This window comes from Dendrobates tinctorius, unplaced genomic scaffold, assembly GCF_039654945.1.
Source record: "Dendrobates tinctorius isolate UK_male_01 unplaced genomic scaffold, ASM3965494v1 ptg000293l, whole genome shotgun sequence".
Lineage (NCBI taxonomy): Eukaryota > Metazoa > Chordata > Amphibia > Anura > Dendrobatidae > Dendrobates > Dendrobates tinctorius.
Window position 1 is genome coordinate 16,139,566 of NW_027361960.1, and position 26,472 is coordinate 16,166,037.

The window sequence follows — 26,472 nt, forward strand, 5'->3', positions numbered from 1 at the left end:
CATTTCAGGAATAGAGGGTATTCAACCCAACCAAGGAATTTTTCACATCCATTCAGATCGGATTATCTTCCACAGGTATGGAAAACTTTACAATCAGGCAAAAATCAGTGCAACTTTCATTTACTTATGGCTGATGACAATGACTGGAAAGGCCATGCCATTTGCTTGCCTGTCCATTGTCTTCTATACTTTTCTGATGCTTGATGGCCCAAGCTAAGCCAATCATCTACTTCCTGTCCACCATGTGATGTACACTATATTACCGCTGACAACTACTGAAGCCATTGCTTCTTCACTTTGAAATGAGCTAATCTGTTTCTCTTCTTTGAACTCAGGAATGATTATTGGATGGCTTGAACATGTCAAACAGTTCATTTTCATAATCTTATAAAAAACATATATATGGTAGTTTATTTTACTTGGAATAGTGGTAGGTTCAACTGCAGAAATGATAATGCGCTCAATTAGAAAAGAATATAAAAGTTATCTCAAATTTATATTTCTTCTGCCTTTATGTATCCATCTATTCACCTGAACATCTGGCTTACAGTGGAAAGCTTCTTGAATTTTTGCTACTGAGGTATCAGTTTGCCAGCCAAGAGGTTGTTTTTCTGAGTATATTTTTAGCAATTGCTGCAGCTTGCCAAGTATCAAAAGTGTGGAATATACAGAGAACTAGAATTCAGCTCCACTTGCTGGTTCCAGCAGTCGTCACTTGATTGAAAATATCCGTTTTTCATATTTGCAGTCATATGCCGACTAGAGTGTCACCTGCTTTGTTAATTACATTCTAGTGAAATGTGGCTTATAAAACTCGTTATGAATGAACAACATCTTCAACCACTTTACTCTGAGCCTATTTTCACCTTCATCACCAAGCCAAATTTTACAATTCTGACCAATGTCAGTTTATGTAGAAATAAGTCTGGAACGTTTCAATGGATTTAAGTGATTCTGAGACTGTTTTTCATGAAATTTTGTACTTCATGTTAGTTGTAAAATTTGTTCAATATGATTTGCATTAATTTGTGAAATATCTAAAATTTGGCTAAAATTTTGCAATTTTCAAATTTTTAATTCTTATGCCCTTATTGTTCTGTGGCTAAAATGATGATCTTTGGACGGCTTGAACAGGCCAAACAATTCAATTTTATAATGTTGCAAAAATATATAGTTTATGTAACCTGGAATTGTAGGTTCAACTGTTCACAATATTATTTTTCCTGTCTTTTTTGATTCATCAATCTACCTGACTCTCTGGCTAAGTGTGCAAAGATTCTCAAAGTTCAAATACTGAGGCCTCACTATTAGTTTTGAGCGATACCTTCCGATATCGTGAAATATCGGATCGGATTGGATCGGACCGATACCCCAAAAATATCGGATATCGCCGATTCCGATACCGGAAACCAATGCAAGTCAATGGGACACAAATATCGGAATGAAAATAAACCCTTACTTTCCTTGTAGGTTAATTCTACATGAAGGAAAACAACTAAGAATAATGTAGAATGTATTGGGGGAGGTGGAGGAGACATTAAAGGCACAGAGGTTTAGCCCAATTACATGGAATAGCAGGAACTAATTTATTTTTAAGACGTTCGGAGATACAAAGATATTGACTATGTTAAGCTTTTTGATATTTTGTCAGATATTTATGTTTCACTACTTCCATGCTCTTCACCTTCTTTTTTACTTCTCCCACACTTTCTACTTCATCAACCTCAGCAGCAGCATCTTTTTCATCAACTTCTTCACCTTATTCATCTTCTTCTTCTTCTTCTTCTTCATCACCTTCTTCCTATTATTCTTTTTTTTTTACATTCTTCATATTCTTCTTATTCAACTATTATTCTTCTTCATATTCTACTTCTTCATCTTCTTCATCTTCTTCTTCTTCATCATATTCTTATTTGTGACAGGCATTCCTGTAGTTGTTATCTATAAAAGTTTGAAGCTTACACCTTCCGTTCTGCCTGTCACAAAAGATTTACAACAGGATTTGTCCGAGTTCAGTTTTGCCTGCAGCAGGAGGTATTTTCCAGGGGCACCACGAGGAGGAACGGACTCACCCCCATACACTGCTTAGTCTTCTTCTGCTTATAATTTAAATAATATCTTTTGCTCTGATTTTAAGTCTTATGCTTAATGTTCTTCTGCTTTTTGTTCTGCAGCTTTTTGTTCTTCTGCTTCTTGGTCTTGTGTATCTTGGTGGTTGTCTTCTTGTTCTTTGTCCTCTTGGTCATCCTCTTCAGGGTCATCTTCTTGGTCTTCTTCGGTGTCGTCTTCAGGGTCGTCGTCTTCGGGGTAGTCGCCAGGGAGATAGAGTGATTACCAAAAACCATTTCAAAAAGCTTGAACTTGGAAATGTAGCAAAAGGTACAAGAAGGCTGAGGAACTGCTGAGAACCAGCTGACGGTACTGGAACCTGGATGGGTAGCCGAAAGTACAAGAGCCAATGGAACTACCGAGGACCAGCTGATAGTACTGGAACCCGGTTACTAATCAGGAGGTACCTGTGCCAGAAAGCACTACGAAGGACCAGCAGACGTTGGTGGAACTCGGATAATGAGAAGGAGGCACCAAAGCCAAAGGCTCTGCCTGGAACCAGCTGACGTTACTGGAATCCAGGGGGACATATTCAAGACTGACTTCCAAAGAACCAGCTAATGGTACTGGAACTCAGATAGGCAGCAGAAGGTACACATGAAAAAAAAGTTGCAAGGCCGCGAGCCGGCCGGAGTTACCGAAACCCACAGTCCTACAGGGGGAGCTTGTCCTATTTGCACTATCATTGCCAGATCCCGCCGCCCACATAGGAAGCACCTAAACTGCAGGCACCATAGAGTTGGCTAACCTGACCGCAATTCGACAGGACAACGTATTGGAGGCAAAGTGACGTTGACACTACCCGGAAACAGCTGGCGTGCTGGAACCAGGCTGGGCAGGAGGGAGTACCCGTGCCAAAGACACTTCTGAGCAGCAACTGGCGGTGTTGTAGCCCAGGGATTACAGGAGAAACAGAGTGTAGCCAGAGGCCTAATTGGAGCAAGTTTAATATCTGTAGTAGTGTGAATGTGGACAGAGCAGGCGAAATTGCCGGACACACAGCTGGGGATCAGCTGACGTTACTGAACCCCAATAACACTGGAGCATGTGTTGACTGTGCAGACAGCACTTCTGAGCAGCAACTGGCGGTGTTGGAGCCCAGGGATTACAGGAGAAACAGAGTGTAGCCAAAGCCCTAATTGGAGCAAGTTTAATATCTATAGTAGTTTGAATGTGGACAGAGCAGGCGAAATTGCCGGACACACAGCAGGGGATCAGCTGACGTTACTGAACCCCAATACCACTGGAGCATGTGTTGACTGTGCAGACGGCACTTCTGAGCAGCAACTGGCGGTGTTGAAGCCCAGGGATTACCGTTCAGGTGGTAGAAACATGAACACAACACGAGACCTGGATACTGTTGCCAACCAATTATTTAATCTGGAAGAGGACTGGCAAATTCCTGCGAGATCCAGGCCTTGTTCATTTTCAGAAAAGTAAGCCGGTCAACGTTATCGGAGGATAGTCGCATGCGACGGTCTGTACACCACCTGCGGCACTAAAGACGCGTTCCAATAATACACTAGCAGCAGGGCAAGCCAGCACCTCCAATGCATACTGGCTAAGCTCTGGCCATGTATCCAGCTTAGAGACCCAAAACTTGAAGGGGGAAGAGCCGTGTGGGAAAACACTGAGAGGGCAAGACATGTAGTCTGTCACCATCTGACGGAATCGTTGCCTACTGCTGACTGGAGCTGTCTGTGATGGTGTAGACATTTGTGGCAGGGACACAAAACTTTGCCACATTTGGGCCATACTGGTCTTGCCTTGTGCTGAGGTGCTGCTTCTGCTCCCTCTTTGTGCAGAGCTTCCTCCACTGCCTCGACGCACTGAGCTGCTTTGTAAAGCACTAGCAGCACTGCTCTCGGGTGGAATGGAAAACATGATGGAATGCACCAGTGTGTCTTGGTACTCCCGCATTTTACGCTCCCTGTTCAATGGTGTTATGAGGATTTGTAAGTTGTCCCGGTAGCGAGGATCTAGGAGGGTGCATACCCAATAATCAACCATGTTGAGAATGTGGGCGATGTGGCGGTCGTTTCTCAGGCACTGCAGCATGAAATCAGCCATGTGCTGCAGACTACCAACTGGCCAAGAAACGCTGTCCCCTGCTTGAGGCGCCATCTCTGCCTGCTCTGCATCACCCCACCTTCGCTCTACATACTGACTACTAGAGCATTGTGTACCTCCCTCCTCTGGACAGATGTCTTCCTCCTCCATTGACTCCTCCTCATCCTCCTCACAAAGTGTCCCCTGCCTAGGCCTTTGTGAGGAACCACGTTGGGCAGACTGTCCAGAAGCAGATGGCATTTGTGATGCCTCATCCTCCACCTCTTCCACAACCTCCTCCCTTAGTGTTTGCAGTGTTTTTTCAAGCATGCAGATAAGGGGGATAGTCATGCTGACTAATGCATCATATGCACTCGCCAACCACGTGGAATTATCGAAGGCACGCAAAACGTGGCAGATGTCCTTCATAGAGGCCCACTCAGTGGTGGTGAAGTGTGAACAGCGCGCAGTGCGACTTGTTTGCGCCTGATGCAGCTGGTACTCCATTACTGCTGCCTGTTGCTCACACAACCTCTCCAACATATGTAACGTTGAATTCCACCTGGTGGGTTGGTCACATATGATGCGATGTTCCGGAAGGCGGAATCGGCGCTGCAGAGCTGCAATGTGCAATCTTGCCATGCTGGAACGCCGCAAGTGAGCGCACTCTATGCGGACCTTGTGCAGCAGTGCATCAAGATCTGGATAGTCCCTCAAAAAACTCTGCACGACCAAGTTGAGCACATGTGCCAGACATGGGATGTGAGAGAGGTTGCCTAGGCCCAGAGCTGCTACCAGATTTCAGCCATTGTCACACACTACCATGCCTGGCTGGAGATTCGCTGGCACAAACCACACGTCACTCTCCTGCTTGATGGTATTCCAGAGCTCCTGCGCTGTGTGGCTTGGATTCCCCAAAGAAATTAATTTCAATACGGCCTGTTGACGTTTGGCCATGGCTGTGCTTATAGCATGGCTGTGTCGTAGCAGGTAAGCGTTCATGGGTCCATGTGGAGGTAGACTGTGACGGCTCCTGCAGCGGTGATTCAGAGGAACTGGAGTAAGAGGAACTGGAGTAAGAGGAGGAGTCAATGTGTATTGACTGGATTCCTGCAATCCTTGCAGTTGGCAGAACACGTACAGCGCCACTCTCAAGATCTGTACCCGGCTCCACAACATTTACCCAATGGGCAGTGAGGGAAAGATATCGTCCCTGTCCATGGTTACTGGTTCACGCATCGGTGGTCAGGTGGACCTTGCTACTGACGGCATTTAGTAGTGCATGTTTAATTTTTCCCTCCACATGCTTTTGCAGGGCAGGGACGGCTTGCCTGCTGAAATAAAAGCGGCTGGGCACGTTGTATTGTGGGACTGCCAATGTCATAAAGTTACGGAAGGTGTCAGTCTCCACCAGCCTGAATGAAAGCGTTTCAAGGGACCGTAGTTTTGCAATGCCAGCATTCAGAGCCTGTGCTCGAGGGTGGTTTGCCGAGTATGGGCGCCTTTTCTCCCATGCCTGTGCTACCAATGGCTGTAGACTGGCCTGGGAGTGTGAGGATGACAGGGAACATGGTGCTGTGAGTGGAATGACACTGTGTCTCTGTACAACAGTGCCAGAGGTTCTTCCATGGCGATCCTGTGAGGAAGCCAAACCAGATGTGTGTGAGCTGGAGGAAGAGGCTACAACATGAGCTGAAGAGGTGGTAGGTGGCGCTGTAGGTTGGCCTAGGTCTTCAGTGTGTCTTTGTAACTCCACCACGTGCTTGGTCCGCACATGTTTCCACATATTTGTGGTATTGAGGTTGCTGACACTTTTCCCTCTTTTCACTTTCTGATTACATAGCTTGCATTTGACAGAGAAAGGCATTTGCCTCAAATAATCACTTTTTTGAAAACTGTTTCTCCTTCTATGTCCTTTCTCCAGCAGATACCCTGAACTCTAATCGTGGGGATTTTTGGCTCGGCAGATTGGAACATTGGCAAGAACTGGTCCAGTTTGCTATGGGCATACTACTATGTTGCATCTCCAGTGTGCTGTCACAAAGGATATTCAGTATAACCGGGAGATTTCTCACATCCATTCAGATGAATCAGGCATGTGTTTCAGATGATGAAAGAAGCACCAAAACACACGTCAGGGTGATCGCCACACAGCCTGTGGGACACCATATGTTCCAGGTATTTCCCAATTTACCAGTTCTTGATATATCAAAGCATATTTTTAAGGTACAGTGGTGATAGACTATGCACACCTCATACATAGGGCATGTGCAATACTATAGACATCTTTTCACAGATCTTAAGGTACTGTCACACTTAGCGATGTACCAGCGATCCCGACCAGCGATATGACGCTGTCAGGATCGCTGGTGCATCACCAAGTGGTCGCTAGTGAGCTGCCACACAGGCAGATCTCACCAGCGACATCGCTGGGGACGGGGGTCGCTACTTACCTGTCACACTAGGCGATCCTGCGTCTTCCCGCCCGGCTCCACGCTGGTCGCTCGTCTCTCCACAGGAAGCGCCGCAGGAAGCTGACGACGAGAAACAGTCCAGGACGTTCTTGCGCGATCAGCGATAACCAGCGGGGGAGCGGGTCATAGGTATCACACACAGCGATATTGCTAGCAATATCGCTATAAAGTCACAAGTTATAGCGATATTGCTAGAGATATCGCTTAGTGTGACAGGCCCTTAAGGGTATGTGTAATTGTTGACATCACACTATTTCCTCTTTATCCATGTGTATTGAACTATTAGGCCGGAGTCGCACTGGCGAGGAATACGGCCGAGTGAGAGGCGCTAAAAGCACGCATTAGACACGGACAAATGATTCTCTATGGGTTCACTCGCACCAGCCGTATATTTCTCATCCGTATCCTACGCTCCGTGCCAATCGCAGCATGCTGCGATTGTCAGCGTACTACGCCCGTAGTACGCCAATGCAAGTCTATGGGTGCGCAAAAAATACGGATTACACACAGACCACACGTGTGACCTGCGAGCAATACGCAGGTCTTTTGGCTTGTGACAGGAAATGGGCCAATCCATCATCAGGAAGCCTAGACATGCAAATGAGCTCAAAAAGTGCTCCAGACATCCAGGAAGTACGCCTCCACGGAGTACAGCAGCAGCATGGCGTCCACGTACATAAATGTGGAGATGCTCATTGTCCTGGTGCAGGAGAATTATGCTAACCGGACAAGAAAGGAGGCGTCATGGAGGCGCATATGTCGCCAGATGTACCATGACTTTGTTGACCGACCACGTGATGAGCAGCATAAAATTCAGTGCAAAGCAAAACATCATTAACCTTAGCGCGCAAGAAAAAAGGAATCTAGAATCAGCATCCCCCTTCCTTTGCATGCACTTTTAGCCTCATGAGGCCGTTACATTTGGATGTAACACGTGGCTTCACTCAGCCATAATTTGGGGTTAGGCCACAAGCTCCTCATCCTCCTAGCCAAACAAATTATTTTAAGTGTAGCTAATGTGACCCTGTGTATCTGCCCATTTACATATGCCACCATGGGTAGAAAGCACACCCCAGAAGGCCCCATGCCTAGACTACTGGTAGAAAATGTGACCTCTCAAATATGTGAATTTTACAATATTTCCTGTCACATTGCAGTGGAAGATGTGATGAAACGCTGGCGAAGCATCCGGGACAAGTTCCGCCGGGAACGCCAGCAGCGGTCCAGGAGTGGGGATGCTGGATATGTAAAAAGGAAGTACATATACTATGACCGACTGTCCTTCATCGCCCCAATTCTGGATCTGAGACCCTAAGTAGATACCTCACACCACATTACACAAATACATGACACAAATACTTTACAGGGACAAAAATATTGATGTATTTTTGACTCTGTTCTATTTCATAACAGAACTCAATCCAACCTTACGGATCGAGGAACGGCCTCAGAGGCAGAGCCCATTATAGATCCTGTAGGGGATGAGGTGGCTGGCCCATCTTCTCCCCCTACAAGAAGGATGGATGAAGATGAGTCATCACAGGACAACACAATGGCTGGCCTACACACAACACCACCAGGACGGTCTGCTGCTGCCCCATCACCCATCCTGGAAGAGCCGGGCAACTTGAGCAGCAGCCCAACTGCCCAGATCAGGGCCTCCCCACAGGCTGCTCTTACATCACGGTGAACAAGAAGAAGGCGCCAGGTCACTATTCAAGAGAGCAGGACCAATGTGGATACAGGGGTGCTCAATTATTTATCTAGAGTAACTACAGATGATGGGGAGGAGGCCTATGCATGTAGCCTCACCCTTTATCTCCGTGCCCTTACCCATGAGGTCAGGCTCCGTATTAGGGGATGTATTCAGATCCTGCTTGATGCAAGCACCCCCCCAATACCCCATATGAGGTTTTTGAATTTCTGGAGAGGTGGCAGCTCTCACCATGAAATCTAATGCGCATGAGACCATCCACATAGATGTTTGCTCAAGCAGGGTCCGGACAGCCCCTAATACGTGGGCCAACACCTCAACCCCTTCCTCCCCCTACCCAACCTTCTATTCCGCAGCCCCAAATGTCAGCCTCAAGCCAACCCCACCAATATGGCCACTTGTACCCACCCAATGTTGGAGTCTGGTCCCAACCTGGTTGGTGACGATCTGGCTATCTTGGTGGATATGAGCCACGTGCCTACCAGAGCCAACAAGAAGCCCCTCACCATCATCATTACTCTGGCCAGTATCCCCAACAGTCCCAGGAGGCAGGACAATTCCAGCATCATGGGCAACAGTATGGCCCCACACAGGGCGATGTTGGCCACAGTGTCCAGCAGCACCCACAGGCTGTTCTTCCACGTTCCCCTTCCCCAACCTATGAGGATTTATGATTCTGATGGCGGGAGATGTCCAGTGAGTTTTAACTGGTGCTCCAAATAGAAAGGAAAAAACAGGTGTTCTCCATCACCAACATTTTGTACAGAATTTAACATTCTCATTTTTAAACAATGTTTTCCAAACATATGAAACAATCCATCATGACAGGCAAGGCTACCTCACGCCTTTCAGACCGATATTACATGTGTGTACTAAAGAGAATATTTCAACGCGCTATACTGTAAAATGAAAGGATGAAAAGACACTACTCACTTGCTAATGCCTAGGAAAGGCGTGCTGGCCTTAGTGAAGTAGTCACCTTTTTTGGTAGCAATCTCTAGTAAAACTATTCAAGGCGACCAGCATTCAGAATATCATGCTCTCTCTATGTCTTAACAAGTGAGTTTTGTTTTTTCATCCTTTCAAGTATAGCATGGTTAAATATTCTCTGTTCTACAGATAGGTAATATCTGTGTGAAAGCTGTGAGGTAGCCTTGCCTGTCATGGTGGAATCTTTCTATGATAGGAAAACATTATGAGGAAATGTGAGTGTTATCTTTTAGCATTTATTTTGGTGATGGAGCTCACCTTTTTTTGGCAAATCTAGTTTAATCTTGTCATGCAGCAATGTTGTTATTGCCTAATCTTTTTTTGTGTTTTGTTATGTAATGTTACTTTTCAAAAAAGTTAAAGAAGGAACAAAGGGTCATTTTGCCCATTGCCAAAATGCTCTTATGGCAATATTATGTTTGCCTTTAAGCAAACAAAAAAAAAAAAAAAGGCAAAATTAAAAATTTGTCTACTCTAGTTAACGTCTCTGTGTGATTTTTCACAATCCCTCACAACATACTAACATACACTAACCAATGCAATGAAACACTCATAGAATCATAGAAGGGGTGGAGTAATATATATTTAGACACAATTAAAGAAACAAATTATAACATAGACACAGCATTCTCTTGCCAAGAAGTTGCCCCCTCAGGTGAGATAAAGTAATTAGTGAAAATATCATGCACTTTTAGGCCAGATAGCGGTCTACGTTGAGGGTTCATAGGTGGTCTCACCCTGCGCACATTGTCCGGCCTACGCACAACACCATCAGAGGAGGAACAATCATGTATCCTGGTGAAGTTATGCAGAACAACACAGGCTTTCACAAATTCATTCACATTTTGCTCACTCAACTGAATGGCAGACTGGAGTACACGCCATTTGGCACAAAGAATCCCAAAGGAACACTCCACCAGTCGCCTAGCACGTGATAGTCGCAAGTTAAAAATTCTGCGCCTGTGGTCAAGGTTGCGCCGGGGATATGGCCTCATGACATTGCGCGATAACTGAAAGGCCTCATCTGCCACAAGGACATAAGGGACTGATTCTTCAGGGGAGCCTGGTAGCTGGCGTGGTGGTGGTAGATCCAACTGGTTGGTGCGTAGCCGCCGACCCATTATGGAAGTATTGAAGACTCTAGAGTCTCCCGTCCTTCCATAGGCCCCAATGTCAACAATTATAAACTTGTATTGAGGGTCTACCAGAGCCAACAATACAACAGAAAAGTATTGTTTATAATTGAAGAATTGGGAGCCAGCGTTCGGCGGCATACGCACCCTGATATGTTTGCCATCCAGTGCCCCAATACAATTTGGAAACTGGCAGTCCTCCTCAAAGTCCCTTGATATCCTCAACCAGTCTTCCATCCTGGGCTCGGGCATGACCACTTGATGGAGTCTTGTCCAGATTTCTGTACATGTAGACCTCACTATGCCTGAAATGGTTGATTTTCCTATGAGAAACTCATGGTGGAGGGCGGCATAAGACAGGCCAGTGGACAGGAAGCTGTAGAACAACAGAAATTGTTAAGTTTAGAATGCCTAAGGTCCAAAAAATTCAGTTACATGCCGACCAAACTTGGTAGGAATTGAGATAGAATAACACACACATATTTGGTGGCACAATGGCTAAGTGATATGCAGGACATATTAGATCTAACATTCTGGTGTGTCAGTTGAAACATATTTGGAGTAAGATGAGGGCATTAAACTTTGTCCAAGAAGGCCAAAAAACATAATTTAACACACACATTATGAACATAGAGAATGTGGTTGTGTAGTACATACCGTATTGTGAGTAGAAGTCGCTCCTCTGCAGATATCGCTTTGCGCATCCTTGTGTCCTGAAAGGTTATCCCAGGGCGCACTGTCTCCAAAAGTCGATCAAATGTGGAAATGCTCATGCGACAGTACTGGTAAAATTTCTCTGGATGCTCCCGCAGAGAAGAATAGAGGCGGTGAAAATGACCTCTTGTGAGTCGTTGCCTCAAAAGTGGATGTACCCACATGCGTCTCCTCCTCCGCGGATCCACTATCACTGGGTATGGTTGCCCAAAGCGCCGTGACAAAAGCCAGGTAAAGAGAACCTGCTTGGTTGTATTGAATCTCAGACCCTCTGCCATGTTGCACAAAGAACACCAACACACCTCGTGAAAGCAAGGTCACAAATGGACAGAATGGAGGCAGCCACCTGTTTCAGAGTGTATAAATAGGGTGCAGGCTAATGATTTAAATTGTTTGCAGGCCTCAAAACCGTTAAATGTCCATTTTGCAAGGCTGCGAGAAAATCTCACCATACGGATTGCATACGGATGCCACACGGATTACATACGGATGCAGACATGCGCAAAATACGCGACCTCACCTGGCTTACGGATGACCTACGGAGCACTATTTAGGGGTCATTCATCCGTATTATGCATGTAAACTATGGACCGTATTTTGCACAGGTTAGTGTGACTCCAGCCTTACACTTGTGTGATGTTTGTTATGACTTTGCATTGAATGGTTTGATTCCACAACAACAAAATTCAAGGTTGTTGTTTTTCCTGGTGTCTGTCCAGCAGCTTTAATTGTTCAGTAGGACAATACTGGTTCAAATTTTATATTCATTTTTATGTCTGTATACGCTCTTTTTATTTGCCACCACATTTGTACACAAATAAAGGCTTTTAAATATAATATTCTTATTTTCAGGCTCTTTAATCGGGTTTCTTTCTGTTGGTTTGTCCCAGCAGATGTACATGTATCACATTGTGAGTGATTCCCGTCAAATATTTTTCATATAAAACAACATGTTTGTTATCATCATGTTCTTTGGTCTACTGTATTTGTTTAACAAGTGTGTATTATAGGTATACTCTAGTGATCCTGGGAAGTGTACCCTCTTCAGCATACACTGACATTAAACAGCTTCCACAATAGGGGTTATTTTTCAGATTTTGTTGACAAGCCACACAGTTCAAACAGTTCAATTTCATTATCTACGAAAAAATATATATTTTACGTTACCTGGAATTGAGGTGGGTTCATCTGCAGAAATAAAAAAAGCTCAATTAGAACAGAGTTTAAAATATAACTCAAAGTAACATTTATTCTGCATTTGTTAATCCTTCTATTTACCGAACCATCTGGCTAAGTGCAATGCATCTGAAAGTTTCACTACTGAGGCCTCACTATGCGTGAAAAAATTAAAATGGTTGTTCAACTAAGAATTTTTCAGCAAGCACTGCAGCTTGACAAATCCTAACAGTGTGGACTGTCACTGGAATTCGTCTCTACTTGCGGGTTCCAGTGGTCGACACTTAATTGCAGACATGTCCACAAGTGTCTCACCTCTTTGTACAATGGATTCTATTGAAAAGTGGCTGAGAGTTGAGGTGGGATTTGGCAAGGTGCAGGGCTTGTTGAAAATTTTTCCAACGATGGACAATTTCTTTAAAAATGAATGCTATATTTCTCTTTCATTTGTCTTTTAAATCCAGTATAACAACAAAACATGCACAAAATAAGCAATTAATGTTGATAAAGTAGAGTTTTCTACAGAGGGTGAAAGGTCTTCATCATTTGGTCACTTTTGTGAAAACTGTACACCTGTGCTTTTCTCTAGCAGACAGCCTGAATCTGACCCCACTGACTTCTGGCTCAGCAGATTGAACAATTGGCAATAACTGGTTCAGTTAACTTTGGGCATACTGTCATGCTCCACCTGCAATGCGCTGTCAGAGAATGTAATCCGCACTGCCAGTGGCTTTAACACATTCATGTAAATTTATCTTCCAAAAGTGTAGAAAACTTTACATTTGTAAAAATAAATCAGGCATGAATCACAGACAACTTTCATTCACCCTTAGTTAATGGCAATGATGGGAATTGGCATGTCATCTGCTTGCCACTCCGTTGTCTTCTACACTTTTCTGCTGCCACCAGTGCAAATAATAAAATCCCAGCCAGTCATCTACTTCCTGTCCACCATGTAATTTATACTGTAAAGGCATAATCTACTGTTGCTAGGAAGTGTACCCTCTTTAGTGTATACAGACATGAAACAGCTCATAACATAGGGATTATTTTTACATGTTTTGGTGACAAGCCATTTCTTCTTCACTTTGAAATCGGCTAACCTTGTATTGTTCTCTAAATAATATATAATGATCTTTGGATGCCTTGAACAGGCCAAACACTTCAAGTCAGTGGCGTAGCGTGGGGGGGGCGGGGGGGGGGGCGGTCCGCCCCAGGCGGCACGTGTGTGGGGGCGGCGCGGCAGCAATTCAATTCCTCTCCTCTGTCACTCTGTGGCCTGTGGGAGAACAGCGCGGACTCCGCGGAGGCGCACAGTGCAGGTGCTTTCAAATTCTTCTACTACCTGGCTTGCTGGACTGGAGCCTCGGCTGCTGTCCGCTCCTGAGCCGGTGCTGGGCGGCGGGCGCACTCAGAGACCCGTCCGCTCCTGGAGGAGGTGTTCACGCTGAGCCGGCGCAGCAGGACTCAGAGCGGATCCCGGGAGGGACACAGGAGCCGGTGAGTGAGGGGGACGGCGGGAAGCGCTGCCGGGTTGCCCGTGACATCTGTGAGGGGAGGACGAGGGAGACACGTGACCTGCCTGCGGCCTGCCACACACCGCCCGGTCAATCTGGTCCCTGACAGCCTCAGGCCTTGAGTCCTGGAGATTGACGATTCTGAAGTTGGTTTCTTATTCGGCAGTTTCTTATTCGGCTATTTTTTATTTTCTGTTTTTTTCAGGTTTTTCAATAAAAATAAAAGTATATAATAAATATGCAATCATGTGTCCTTTTGTGAATACACTTAAAAACAGATAAAAAAAATTAGAAGGCTGGCACAAAAATGGGCATCAAAGTGGGCTATGAGGTATGGTATTGAAGGGGTTAAATGCCTTTGTGCCACTGATCTGACACCTGATTTACATACCTTGTGATACCACACATCAAGTTCATGTCAATCCAGCCTGGCACAAATGGGTTATGGCCATCAAAACTGGCATCAAAGTGGGCAGAGAACCAATTTTCACACATGTGAATAAGTAACAGCTCGTTAACGTCACCAATCGTTACACCGATGCCTCTACCTTGTGCCAGTCAATACACTGGCTACCCATCCACTCCAGAATTCAGTATAAACTTATTACCCTCACCCACAAAGCCCTCCATGGCTCAGCACCACCCTACATCTCCTCCCTTGTTTCAGTATACCACCCTACCCGCGCCCTCCGTTCTGCTGATGACCTGAGGTTAGTATCCTCAATAGTCAGAACCTCCCACTCCCGTCTCCAAGACTTTACACGTGCCGCGCCAATTCTTTGGAATGCACTTCCCAGGTCAATACGATTAGTCCCCAATCCCCACAATTTTAAGCGTGTCCTGAAAACGCATTTATTCAGACTGGCCTATCGCCTCAACACATTAACCTAACCTATCCCTGTGTGGCAGAGCCAAAAGTTTTACCATAACCAGGTTCCCAGCATCATGTTCCCACATGCTTTATGCATCCATTAGCCCTCTGTGTCTGTACTGTTAAACACTTAACATTATGGCTGGTCCATACAATCATGGCAACTGTTACCACCCACCTTTCGTGTCTACCTCTTTCCTCATAGACTGTAAGCTTGCGAGCAGGGCCCTCTTTCCTCTTGGTATTTGTTATAATCTACTGTATGTGATTATTGTTATGCTGTAATGTCTATTGTCTGTACAAATCCCCTCTGAAATGTAAAGTGCTGCGGAATATGTCGGCGCTATAAAAATAAAATTTATTATTATTATTATTATTAACAGCTAAATTTAAGGGGTTAAATGGCTTTGGGCCACTGATCTAACACCTGAACTGGCATCAAAGTTCTGATGCCCATAACCCATTTGTGCCAGGCTGGATTGACATGAACTTGATGTGTGGCATCACAAGGTATGTAAATCACGTGTCAGATCAGTGGCACAAAGCCATTTAACCCCTTCAATACCATACCTCATAGCCCACTTTGATGCCCATTTTTGTGCCAGCCTTCTAATTTTTTTTATCTGTTTTTAAGTGTATTCACAAAAGGACACATGATTGCATATTATTATATACTTAGAATGTTTTATTTTTACTGAAAAAAACAAAACAAAACCCAAGTTTCGAAAATAATTTGTACTTTCTGTTTTTTTTCTGTCACATTATTAAAAATTATTATAAAAAAAGCCATTAGGTCTTCTTCCAGCATCATCAAGAAGATGAAAGTCTATAAATTTAGAAATAATAACAGCAGACATCTTTGAGTGTAGTGTGGTCTTTTCGGATGCATCCGGATTATCAACGACCAAAGGGGCGGCAAATTTTTCGACCGCCCCGGGCGCCACAAACAGTTGCTACGCCACTGCTTCAAGTTTATAATGTTGGGAAAAAAATACTTAGTTTATGTTACCTGGAATTGTGGTAGTGTCAACTGCAAAAATAAAAAATAAAAAAAGATAACTCAATTAGAACAGAATTTAAAAGTTAACTCACAGTCTTATTTATACTGTTTTTGTTAATTCATCTTTTTATCTGACTATCTGGCTAAGTGTGCAAAGCTTCTCAAAGTTCCACTACAGAATCCTCACTATGCGTGCTAAAATTAAAGGACCATAGAGAAGGTTGCTGGATCAGGTCCTCCAAGACCATAGAGAAGGTTGCTGGATCAGGTCCTCCTGGACCATAGAGAGGATTGCAGCAGGCAGAGCAGAGACGGGTGCGCACACAGCAATGGCATGCAGACATGAGGTAAAGCACACATGTGCACAGCAACGGCATGCAGCCATGGTGAGGTACGCGTGCACACTAGCGATGGCGCACAGCCATGAGATGAAGCACATGTGCGCATAAGCAATGGCATATAGCCATGAGGTAGAGCACGAGTACGCACCAGCAGTGCCAGGCAGTCATGAGATGAGGTGCGCATGCACACTGCTCCAGGGGTCATGCAGCATAACAGACATGACAGGCATAACAGTGAGGTGCGCATGCACACTGCTCCAGGGGTCATGCAGCATAACAGACATGACAGGCATAACAGTGAGGTGCACGTGCACACTGCTCCTGGGGTCATGCAGCATAACAGACATGACAGATATAACAGTGAGGTGCATGTGCACACTGCTCCAGGGGTCATGCAGCATAACAGACATGACAGGCATAACAGTGAGGTGCACGTGCACACTGCTCCTGGGGTCATGCAGCATAACAGACATGACAGATATAACAGTGAGGTGCATGTGCACACTGCTGCAGGGGTCATGCAGCATAACAGACATGACAGATATAACAGTGAGGTGCACGTGCACACTGCTCCAGGGGTCATGCAGCATAACAGACATGACACACATAACAGTGAGGTGCGTGTGCACACCAGGGTCATGCAGCATAACAGACATGATGGGCATGACATTAAAGGTCAGTCCATGTGGAAAGAGTGTAAAAGTACATGCTCGGTTGCGCCACAGAGCGGTACAATAATGGAGCACTCAAAGCTATACCCTTCACAGGAGTATAGTAAGTAATGATGCTAGTTGGGGTCCCTATACCTATCCCCCAGGAAAGTCTAGGCTGGTGGTTGAGCTTGCTCTGACACTCCGTTGTGCTAAATAGTACATGCGACTTAGGACGCCCGGAGTTAGATGCAAAGCCAAGTGGGAGTTCCCACCCTACACTGCCTGCCTAGACACACAATCGCCGTACGAGAGGCAGCACAGGTGCACACAAAGTGGTAACATATCCACTGACACACATAAGGCATAGAGGATCTTAGCGCGCTGACGATTGCCCCAAAGACCCTTTTATATGCTCCGCTTAAGTCCACTCAGATAGATATATGTAACGTTTAAGGAGAAGTGCCTCCCTTATGTATGAGTCTCACCTGCTTTGTTAATTAGATTCTAGTGAAATGTGGCTTATAAAACTCGTTATGAATGAACATCTTCAACCACTTTACTCTGAGCCTGTTTTCACCTTCATTACCAAGCCAAATTTTACAATTCTGACCAATGTCACTTTACGTAGAAATAAGTCTGGAACTCTTCAATGGATTTAAGTGATTCTGAGACTGTTTTTCATGAAATTTTGTACTTCATGTTAGTTGCAAAAATTCGTTCAATATGATTTGCGTTTATTTGTGAAATATCTAAAATTTGGCTAAAATTTTGCAATTTTCAAATTTTTAATTCTTATGCTCTTATTGTTCTGTGGCTAAAATGATGATCTTTGGACGGCTTGAACAGGCCAAACAATTCAATTTTATAATGTTGCAAAAATATATAGTTTATGTAACCTGAAATTGTAGGTCCAACTGTTCACAATATTATTTTTCCTGTCTTTTTTGATTCATCAATCTACCTGACTCTCTGGCTAAGTGTACAAAGATTCTCAAAGTTCTAATACTGAGGCCTCACTATTAGTGTTGAGCGATACCTTCCGATATCAGGAAATATCGGATCGGATTTGATCGGACCGATACCCCAAAAATATCGGATATCGCCGATTCCGATACCGGAAACCAATGCAAGTAAATAGGACACAAATATCGGAATGAAAATAAACCCTTACTTTCCTTGTAGGTTAATTCTACGTGAAGGAAAACAACTAAGAATAATGTAGAATGTATTGGGGGAGGTGGAGGACACATTAAAGGCATAGAGGTTTAGCCCAATCAAATGGAATAGCAGGAATTATTTTTTTTTTTAAGGCGTTCAGAGTTACAAAGATATTGACTATGTTAAGCTTTTTGATATTTTGTCAGATATTTATGTTTCACTACTTCCATGCTCTTCACCTTCTTTTTTACTTCTCCCACACTTTCTCCTTCATCAACCTCAACAGCAGCATCTTTTTCATCAACTTCTTCACCTTATTCATCTTCACCTTCTTCCTATTCTTTTTTTTTTACATTCTTCATATTCTTCTTATTCAACTATTATTCTTCTTCATAGTCTACTTCTTCATCTTCTTCATCTTCTTCTTCTTCATCATATTCTTATTTGTGACAGGCATTCCTGTAGTTGTTATCTATAAAAGTTTGAAGATTACACCTTCCGTTCTGCCTGTCACAAAAGATTTACAACAGGATTTGTCCGCAGCAGGAGGTATTTTCCAGGGGCACCACGAGGAGGAACGGACTCACCCCCATACACTGCTTAGTCTTCTTCTGCTTATAATTTAAATAATATCTTTTGCTCTGATTTTTAGTCTTATGCTAAATGTTCTTCTGCATTTTGTTCTGCAGCTTCTTGTTCTTCTGCTTCTTGGTCTTCTGTCTCTAGTTCTTCTGTATCTTGGTGGTTGTCTTCTTGTTCTTTGTCCTCTTGGTCATCCTCTTCAGGGTCATCTTCTTGGTCTTCTTCGGGGTGGTCTTCAGGGTCGTCGTCTTCGGGGTCGTCGTCAGGGAGATCCAGAGTGATTACCAAATCCATTTCAAAAGCTTGAACTTGGAAATGTAGCAGAAGGTACAAAAAGGCTGAGGAACTACTGAGAACCAGCTGACGGTACTGGAACCTGGATGGGTAGCCGAAGGTACAAGAGCCAATGGAACTACCGAGGACCAGCTGATGGTACTGGAACCCGGTTACTAATCAGGAGGTACCTGTGCCAGAAAGCACTACCAAGGACCAGCAGACGTTGGTGGAACTCGGATACCGAGAAGGAGGCACCAAAGCCAAAGGCTCTGTCTGGAACCAGCTGACGCTACTGGAATCCAGGTGGACATATTCAAGACTGACTTCCAAAGAACCAGCTAATGGTACTGGAACTCAGATAGGCAGCAGAAGGTACACATGAAAAAAAGTTGCAAGGCCGCGAGCGGGCCGGAGTTACCGAAACCCACAGTCCTACAGGGGGAGCTTGTCCTATTTGCACTATGGAACCAGCCTTCATTGCCAGATCCCGCCGCCCACATAGGAAGCACCTAAACTGCAGGCATCATAGAGTCGGCTAACCCGACCGCAATACGACAGGACAACATATTGGAGGCAAAGTGACGTTGACACTACCCGGAAACAGCTGGCGTGCTGGATCCAGGCTGGGAAGGAGGGAGTACCCATGCCAAAGACACTTCTGAGCAGCAACTGGTGGTGTTGGAGCCCAGGGATTACAATAGAAACAGAGTGTAGCCAGAGGCCTAATTGGAGCAAGTTTAATATCTGTAGTAGTATGAATGTGGACAGAGCAGGTAAAATTGCCGGACACACAGTAGGGGATCAGCTGATGCTACTGAACCCCAGTAACACTGGAGCATGTGTTGACTGTGCAGACGGCACTTCTGAGCAGCAACTAGTGGTGTTGGAGCCCAGGGATTACAGTAGAAACAGAGTGTAGCCAGAGGCCTAATTGGAGCAAGTTTAATATCTGTAGTAGTGTGAGTGTGGTCAGAGCAGGAGAAATTGCCGGACGCATAGCAGGGGATTAGCTGACGTTACTGAACCCCAATAACACAGGAGCAAGTGTTGACTGTGCAGATGGCACTTCTGAGCAGTAACTGGGGGTGTTGGATCCCAGGGATTACCGTTCAGGTGGAAGAAACATGAACACAACAGGAGACCTGGATACTGCTGCCAACCAATTATTTAATCTCGAAGAGGACTGGAAAATTCCTGCGAAATCCAGGCCTTGTTCATTTTCAGAAAAGTAAGCCAGTCAATGTTATCGGAGGATAGTCGCATGCGACGGTCTGTTAGTACACCACCTGCGGCACTAAAGACGCGTTCCGATAATACACTAGCAGCAGGACAAGCCAGCACCTCCAATGCATACTGGCTAAGCTCTGGCCATGTATCCAGCTTAGAGACCCAAAACTTGAAGGGGGAAGAGCCGTGTGGGAGAACACTGAGAGGGCAAAACATGTAGTCTGTCACCATCTGACGGAAACGTTGCCTCCTGCTGACTGGAGCCGTCTGTGATGGTGTAGACATTTGTGGCGGGGACACAAAACTTTGCCACATTTGGGCCATACTGGTTTTGCCTTGTGCTGAGACGCTGCTTCTGCTCCCTCTTTGTGCAGAGCTTCCTCCACTGCCTCGATGCACTGAGCTTCTTTGTAAAGCACTAGCAGCACTGCTCTCGGGTGGAATGGAGAACATGATGGAATGCACCAGTGTGTCTTAGTACTCCCGCATTTTACGCTCCCTGTTCAACGGTGTCATGAGGCTTTGTAAGTTGTCCCAGTAGCGAGGATCTAGGAGGGTGCATACCCAATAATCAGCCGTGTTGAGAATGTGGGCGATGTGGCGGTCGTTTCTCAGGCACTGCAGCATGAAATCAGCCATGTGCTGCAGACTACCAACTGGCCAAGAAACGCTGTCCCCTGCTTGAGGCGCCATCTCTGCCTGCTCTGCATCACCCCACCCTCGCTCTACATACTGACTACTAGAGCATTGTGTACCTCCCTTCTCTGGACAGATGTCTTCCTCCTCCATTGACTCCTCCTCATCCTCCTCACAAAGTGTCCCCTGCCTAGGCCTTTGTGAGGAACCACGTTGGGCAGACTGTCCAGAAGCAGATGGCATTTGTGACGCCTCATCCTCCACCTCTTCCACAACCTCCTCCCTTAGTGTTTGCAGTGTCTTTTCAAGCAGGCAGATAAGGGGGATAGTCATGCTGACTAATGAATCATCTGCACTCGCCATCCGCGTGGAATTATTATCAAAGGCACGCAAAACGTGGCAGATGTCCTTCATAGAGGCCCACTCAGTGGTGGTGAAGTGTGAACAGCACGCAGTGCGACTTGTTTGCACCTGATGCAGCTGGTACTCCATTACTGCTGCCTGCTGCTCACACAACCTCTCCAACATATGTAATGTTGAATTCCACCTGGTGGTTAGGACACATATGATGCGATGTTCTGGAAGGCGGAATCGGCGCTGCAGAGCTGCAATGCACGATCTTGCCATGCTGGAACGCCACAAGTGAGCGCACTCTATGCGGACCGTTTGCAGCAGTGCATCAAGATCCGGATAGTCCCTCAAAAAACTCTGCACGACCAAGTTGAGCACATGTGCCAGACATGGGATGTGAGTGAGGTTGCCTAGGCCCAGAGCTGCCACCAGATTTCGGCCATTGTCACACACTACCATGCCTGGCTGGAGATTCGCAGGCACAAACCACACGTCACTCTCCTGCTTGATGGTATTCCAGAGCTCCTGCGCTGTGTGGCTTCGATTCCCCAAAGAAATTAATTTCAATTCGGCCTGTTGACGTTTGGCCACGGCTGTGCTTATATTGGTCGTAACATGTAAGCATTCACGGGTCCATGTGGTGGTAGACTGTGACGGCTCCTGCAGCGGTGATTCAGAGGAATTGGAGTATGAGGAGGAGCCAATGTGTACAGACTGGATTCCTGCAATCCTTGGAGTTGGCAGAACACGTACAGTGCCACTCTCAAGATCTGTACCCGGCTCCACAACATTTACCTAATGTGCAGTGAGGGAAAGATATCGTCCCTGTCCATGGTTACTGGTCCACGCATCAGTGGTCAGGTGGACCTTGCTACTGATGGCGTTTAGTAGCGCATGTTTAATTTTTCCCTCCACATGCTTTTGCAGGGCAGGGACGGCTTGCCTGCTGAAATAAAAGCGGCTGGGCACGTTGTATTGTGGGACTGCCAATGCCATGAAGTTACGGAAGGTGTCAGTCTCCACCAGCCTGAATGAGAGCGTTTCAAGGGACAGTAGTTTTGCAATGCCAGCATTCAGAGCCTGTGCTCGAGGGTGGTTTGCCGAGAATGGGCGCCATTTCTCCCATGCCTGTGCTACCAATGGCTGTAGACTGGCCTGGGAGTGTGAGGATGACAGGGAACATGGTGCTGTGAGTGGAATGACACTGTGTCTCTGTACAACAGTGCCAGAGGTTCTTCCATGGCTATCCTGTGAGGAAGTCGAACCAGCTGTGTGTGAGCTGGAGGAAGAGGCTACAACACGAGCTGAAGAGGTGGTAGGTGGCGCTGTAGGTTGGCCTAGGTCTTCAGTGTGTCTTTGTAACTCCACCACGTGCTTGGTCCACACATGTTTCCACATATTTGTGGTATTGAGGTTGCTGACACTTTTCCCTCTTTTCACTTTCTGATTACACAGCTTGCATTTGACAGAGAAATAATCACTTTTTTGAAAACTGTTTCTCCTTCTATGTCCTTTCTCCAGCAGATACCCTGAACTCTAATCGTGGGGATTTTTGGCTCAGCAGATTGGAACATTGGCAAACACTGTTCCAGTTTGCTATGGGCATATTATTATGTTGCATCTCCAGTGTGCTGTCACAAAGGATATTCAGTATAACCTGGAGATTTCTCACATCCATTCAGATGAATCAGGCATGTGTTTCAGATGATGAAAGAAGCACCGAAACACACGTCAGGGTGAGCGCCACACAGCCTGTGGGACACCATATGTTCCAGGTATTTCCCAATTTACCAGTTCTTGATATATCAAAGCATATTTTTAAGGTACAGTGGTGATAGACAATGCACACCTGATACATAGGGCAAGTGCAATACTATAGACATCTTTTCACAGATCTAAGGGTATGTGTAATTGTTGACATCACACTATTTCCTCTTTATCCATGTGTATTGAACTATTACACTTGTGTGATGTTTGTTATGACTTTGCATTGAATGGTTTGATTCCACAACAACAAAATTTAAGGTTGTTGTTTTTCCTGGTGTCTGTCCAGCAGCTTTAATTGTTCAGTAGGACAATACTGGTTCGAATTTTATATTCATTTTTATGTCTGTATACGCTCTTTTTATTTGCCACCACATTTGTACACAAATAAAGGCTTTTAAATATAATATTCTTATTTTCAGGCTCTTTAATCGGGTTTCTTTCTGTTGGTTTGTCCCAGCAGATGTACAAGTATCACGATGCGAGTGATTCCCTTCAAATATTTTTCATATAAAACAACATGTTTGTTATCAGCATGTTCTTTGGTCTACTGTATTTGTTTAACAAGTGTGTATTATAGGTATACTCTAGTGATCCTGGGAAGTGTACCCTCTTCAGCATACACAGACATTAAACAGCTTCCACAATAGGGGTTATTTTTCAGATTTTGTTGACAAGCCACACAGTTCAAACAGTTCAATTTCATTATGCTACGAAAAAAATATATATATTACGTTACCTGGAATTGAGGTGGGTTCAACTGCCGAAATAAAAAAAGCTCAATTAGAACAGAGTTTAAAATATAACTCAAAGTAACATTTATTCTGCATTTGTTAATCCTTCTATTTACCGAACCATCTGGCTAAGTGCAATGCATCTCAAAGTTTCACTACTGAGGCCTCACTATGCGTGAAAAAATTAAAATGGTTGTTCAACTAAGAATTTTTCAGCAAGCACTGCAGCTTGACAAATCCTAACAATGTGGACTGTCACTGGAATTCGTCTCTACTTGCTGGTTCCAGTGGTAGACACTTAATTGCAAACATCCAATTGCAACATGTCCACAAGTGTCTCACTCTTTGTACAATGGATTCTATTGAAAAGTAGCTGAGAGTTTAGGTGGGATTTGGCAAGGTGCAGGGCTTGTTGAAAATTTTTCCAATGATGGACAATTTCTTTAAAAATGAATGCTATATTTCTCTTTTAAATCCAGTATAACAACAAAACATGCACAAAATAAGCAATTAATGTTGATAAAGCAGAGTTTTCTACAGAGAGTGAAAGGTCTTCATCATTTGATCACTTTTGTGAAAACTGTACACCTGTGCTTTTCTCTAGCAGACAGCCTGAATCTGACCGCACTGACTTCTGGCTCAGCAGATTGAACAATTGGCAATAACTGGTTCAGTTAACTTTGGGCATACTGTCATGCTCCACCTGCAATGCGCTGTCAGAGAATGTAATCCGCACTGCCAGTGGCATTAACACATACATTCATGTAAATTTATCTTCCAAAAGTGTAGAAAACTTTACATTTGTAAAAATAAATCAGGCATGAATCACAGACAACTTTCGTTCACCCTTAGATAATGGCAATGATGGGAATTGGCATGTCATCTGCTTGCCACTCCGTTGTCTTCTACACTTTTCTGCTGCCACCAGTGCAAATAATAAAATCCCAGCCAGTCATCTACTTCCTGTCCACCATGTAATTTATACTGTAAAGGTATAATCTACTGCTGCTAGGAAGTGTACCCTCTTTAGTGTATACAGACATGAAACAGCTCATAAAATAGGGATTATTTTTACATGTTTTGGTGACAAGCCATTTCTTCTTCACTTTGAAATCGGCTAACCTTGTATTGTTCTCTAAATAATATATAATGATCTTTGGATGCCTTGAACAGGCCAAACACTTCAAATTCATAATGTTGGGAAAAAAATACTTAGTTTATGTTACCTGGAATTGTGGTAGTTTCAACTGCAAAAATAAAAAAAGATAACTCAATTAGAACAGAATTTAAAAGTTAACTCACAGTCTTATTTATACTGCTATAGTTAATTCATCTTTTTATCTGACTATCTGGCTAAGTGTGCAAAGCTTCTCAAAGTTCCACTACAGAATCCTCACTATGCATGCTAAAATTAAAGTGGTTGTTCAACGAAGAAATTTTTAGCACGCACTGCAACTTGCAAATCTTAACAGTGTGGAATATACACATCACTAAGATTCGGCTCTACTTGCTGGTTCCAGTGGTCATTATGTGGTTGCAAATATGCAATTTGCATAATTTCTGTCACAAGACAACTAGATTCTCACTTGCAGGACAGACATCCTCTTTACAAAGGAATGATACATTTCTCTTTTGTCTCTTAAATCCAGTATAGCAATAAAATACACACAAGATAAATCAATGATGTCGACTAAGTAGAGTTTTCTGCAGACAAAATTAGAGTTTTTTGCAAAAAAGGCTGCATTATCAAATAATTAATTTCTGAAAACTGCTTCTCCACCTGAGTCCTTTCTCTGAAAAATATCCTGAGCTCTGATGTTTTGGACATCTGGCTCAGCAGATTGAAACATTGCCAAGATTTTGCCCAATTTGCTATGGATCTTAAATGGGGGAAAAATGTGGATGCTGTTATAAGAAAAGCACAACAGAGGATGTTCTTCCTGCGTCAGCTGAAAAGATATGGTTTGTCTAAGAATCTGCTGATCTTATTCTTTAATGCTGTCATCAGATCTGTGATTTGTTCCTCTCTGATAGTCTGGTATGGGGGAGCCACTGCGCATGACAAACTCCGCTTACAAAGGACTTTCAGAACAGCAGAGAGAATTATAGGTTCCCCCCTGCCTAAAATCCAGGATCTTTATGATAAGAGTATTCGATCCCACGCATTGAAAATTTCATCCCATTCCTCTCACCCGGGACACTCCTCATTCCAACTACTCCCTTCAGGGCGTCGCTTCAGAGTCCCCAAATGCAGCACGCACCGCCATATGAACAGCTTCTATCTACTCTCTGTTCAACAATTAAATCGTCATGTGTAGACTATATACTGTATCTGTCTTGTTAGATGTTACTTGTTGTATCTGTTGTTATATATTATGTTGCCTCTTTGCCACAAAGAATTCCTTGTATATATGTAATATGTACTTGGTGATAATAAATTTGATTGATTGATTGACTCACTATCATGTTGCATCTCCAATGTGCTGTCAGAGGGGGTATTCAGCCCAGCCGAGTGATTTTTCACATCCATTCAGATCATATTATGTTAGGGTTTGTGAATCGCACCTAATATAAATTATGAAGATGTACGATCGCAACTCGGGGTCCACCATACAGTGATTGAGGAACCTCAGCTAATAACCAATAGCGGAGCGATGCTGCATGCAAGCACCGTGAACACAAGGAATTAAATGTGATGGAGTCAGCTTCTGCTAAGTCGATTTCTAGAGTGGACCCTCTGGGTCGTGGCACCCACCCACCTAGGACGAGCTGACCTTGTGAGGAACCACCCAGTATAAAGGGAGTGTCAGGGGCAAGACCAAGGGGGAGAGTCACCACGACTGCTGGAACCAGATGGCCGGCTCAAGAAAGACACAAGTGTGAGTGTCTGGCAACAGGGAAACATGCAGGGTAAAAGACAAGACAAAGTGTGGTCTCAGGGTTTAATCAGGTTCAAGACGTGATAACAAGGACAAAGTGATACATAGCAAGGTGCTTGCGTGG

At 44.5% G+C, this 26,472-nt stretch overlaps 1 protein-coding gene across 14 annotated transcripts in view; it reads right to left on the reverse strand.

Annotated features, from left to right (window-relative positions):
• The window catches only part of LOC141072913 (scavenger receptor cysteine-rich domain-containing protein DMBT1-like), a 490,185-nt gene that overhangs the window by 343,795 nt on the left and 119,918 nt on the right, over positions 1–26,472 (reverse strand). For 12 of the 14 annotated variants that reach the window (XM_073560164.1, XM_073560157.1, XM_073560158.1 and 9 more), the window contains 4 exons: positions 24,696–24,716; positions 23,475–23,495; positions 15,757–15,777; positions 12,351–12,371 (listed from right to left, as the gene is read on the reverse strand). In XM_073560164.1, the coding sequence (XP_073416265.1) occupies positions 12,351–12,371; positions 15,757–15,777; positions 23,475–23,495; positions 24,696–24,716 (84 nt within the window). The remainder of the gene's footprint in view (positions 1–12,350; positions 12,372–15,756; positions 15,778–23,474; positions 23,496–24,695; positions 24,717–26,472) is intronic. The other 2 variants (XM_073560162.1, XM_073560161.1) reach the window with 1 other exon arrangement.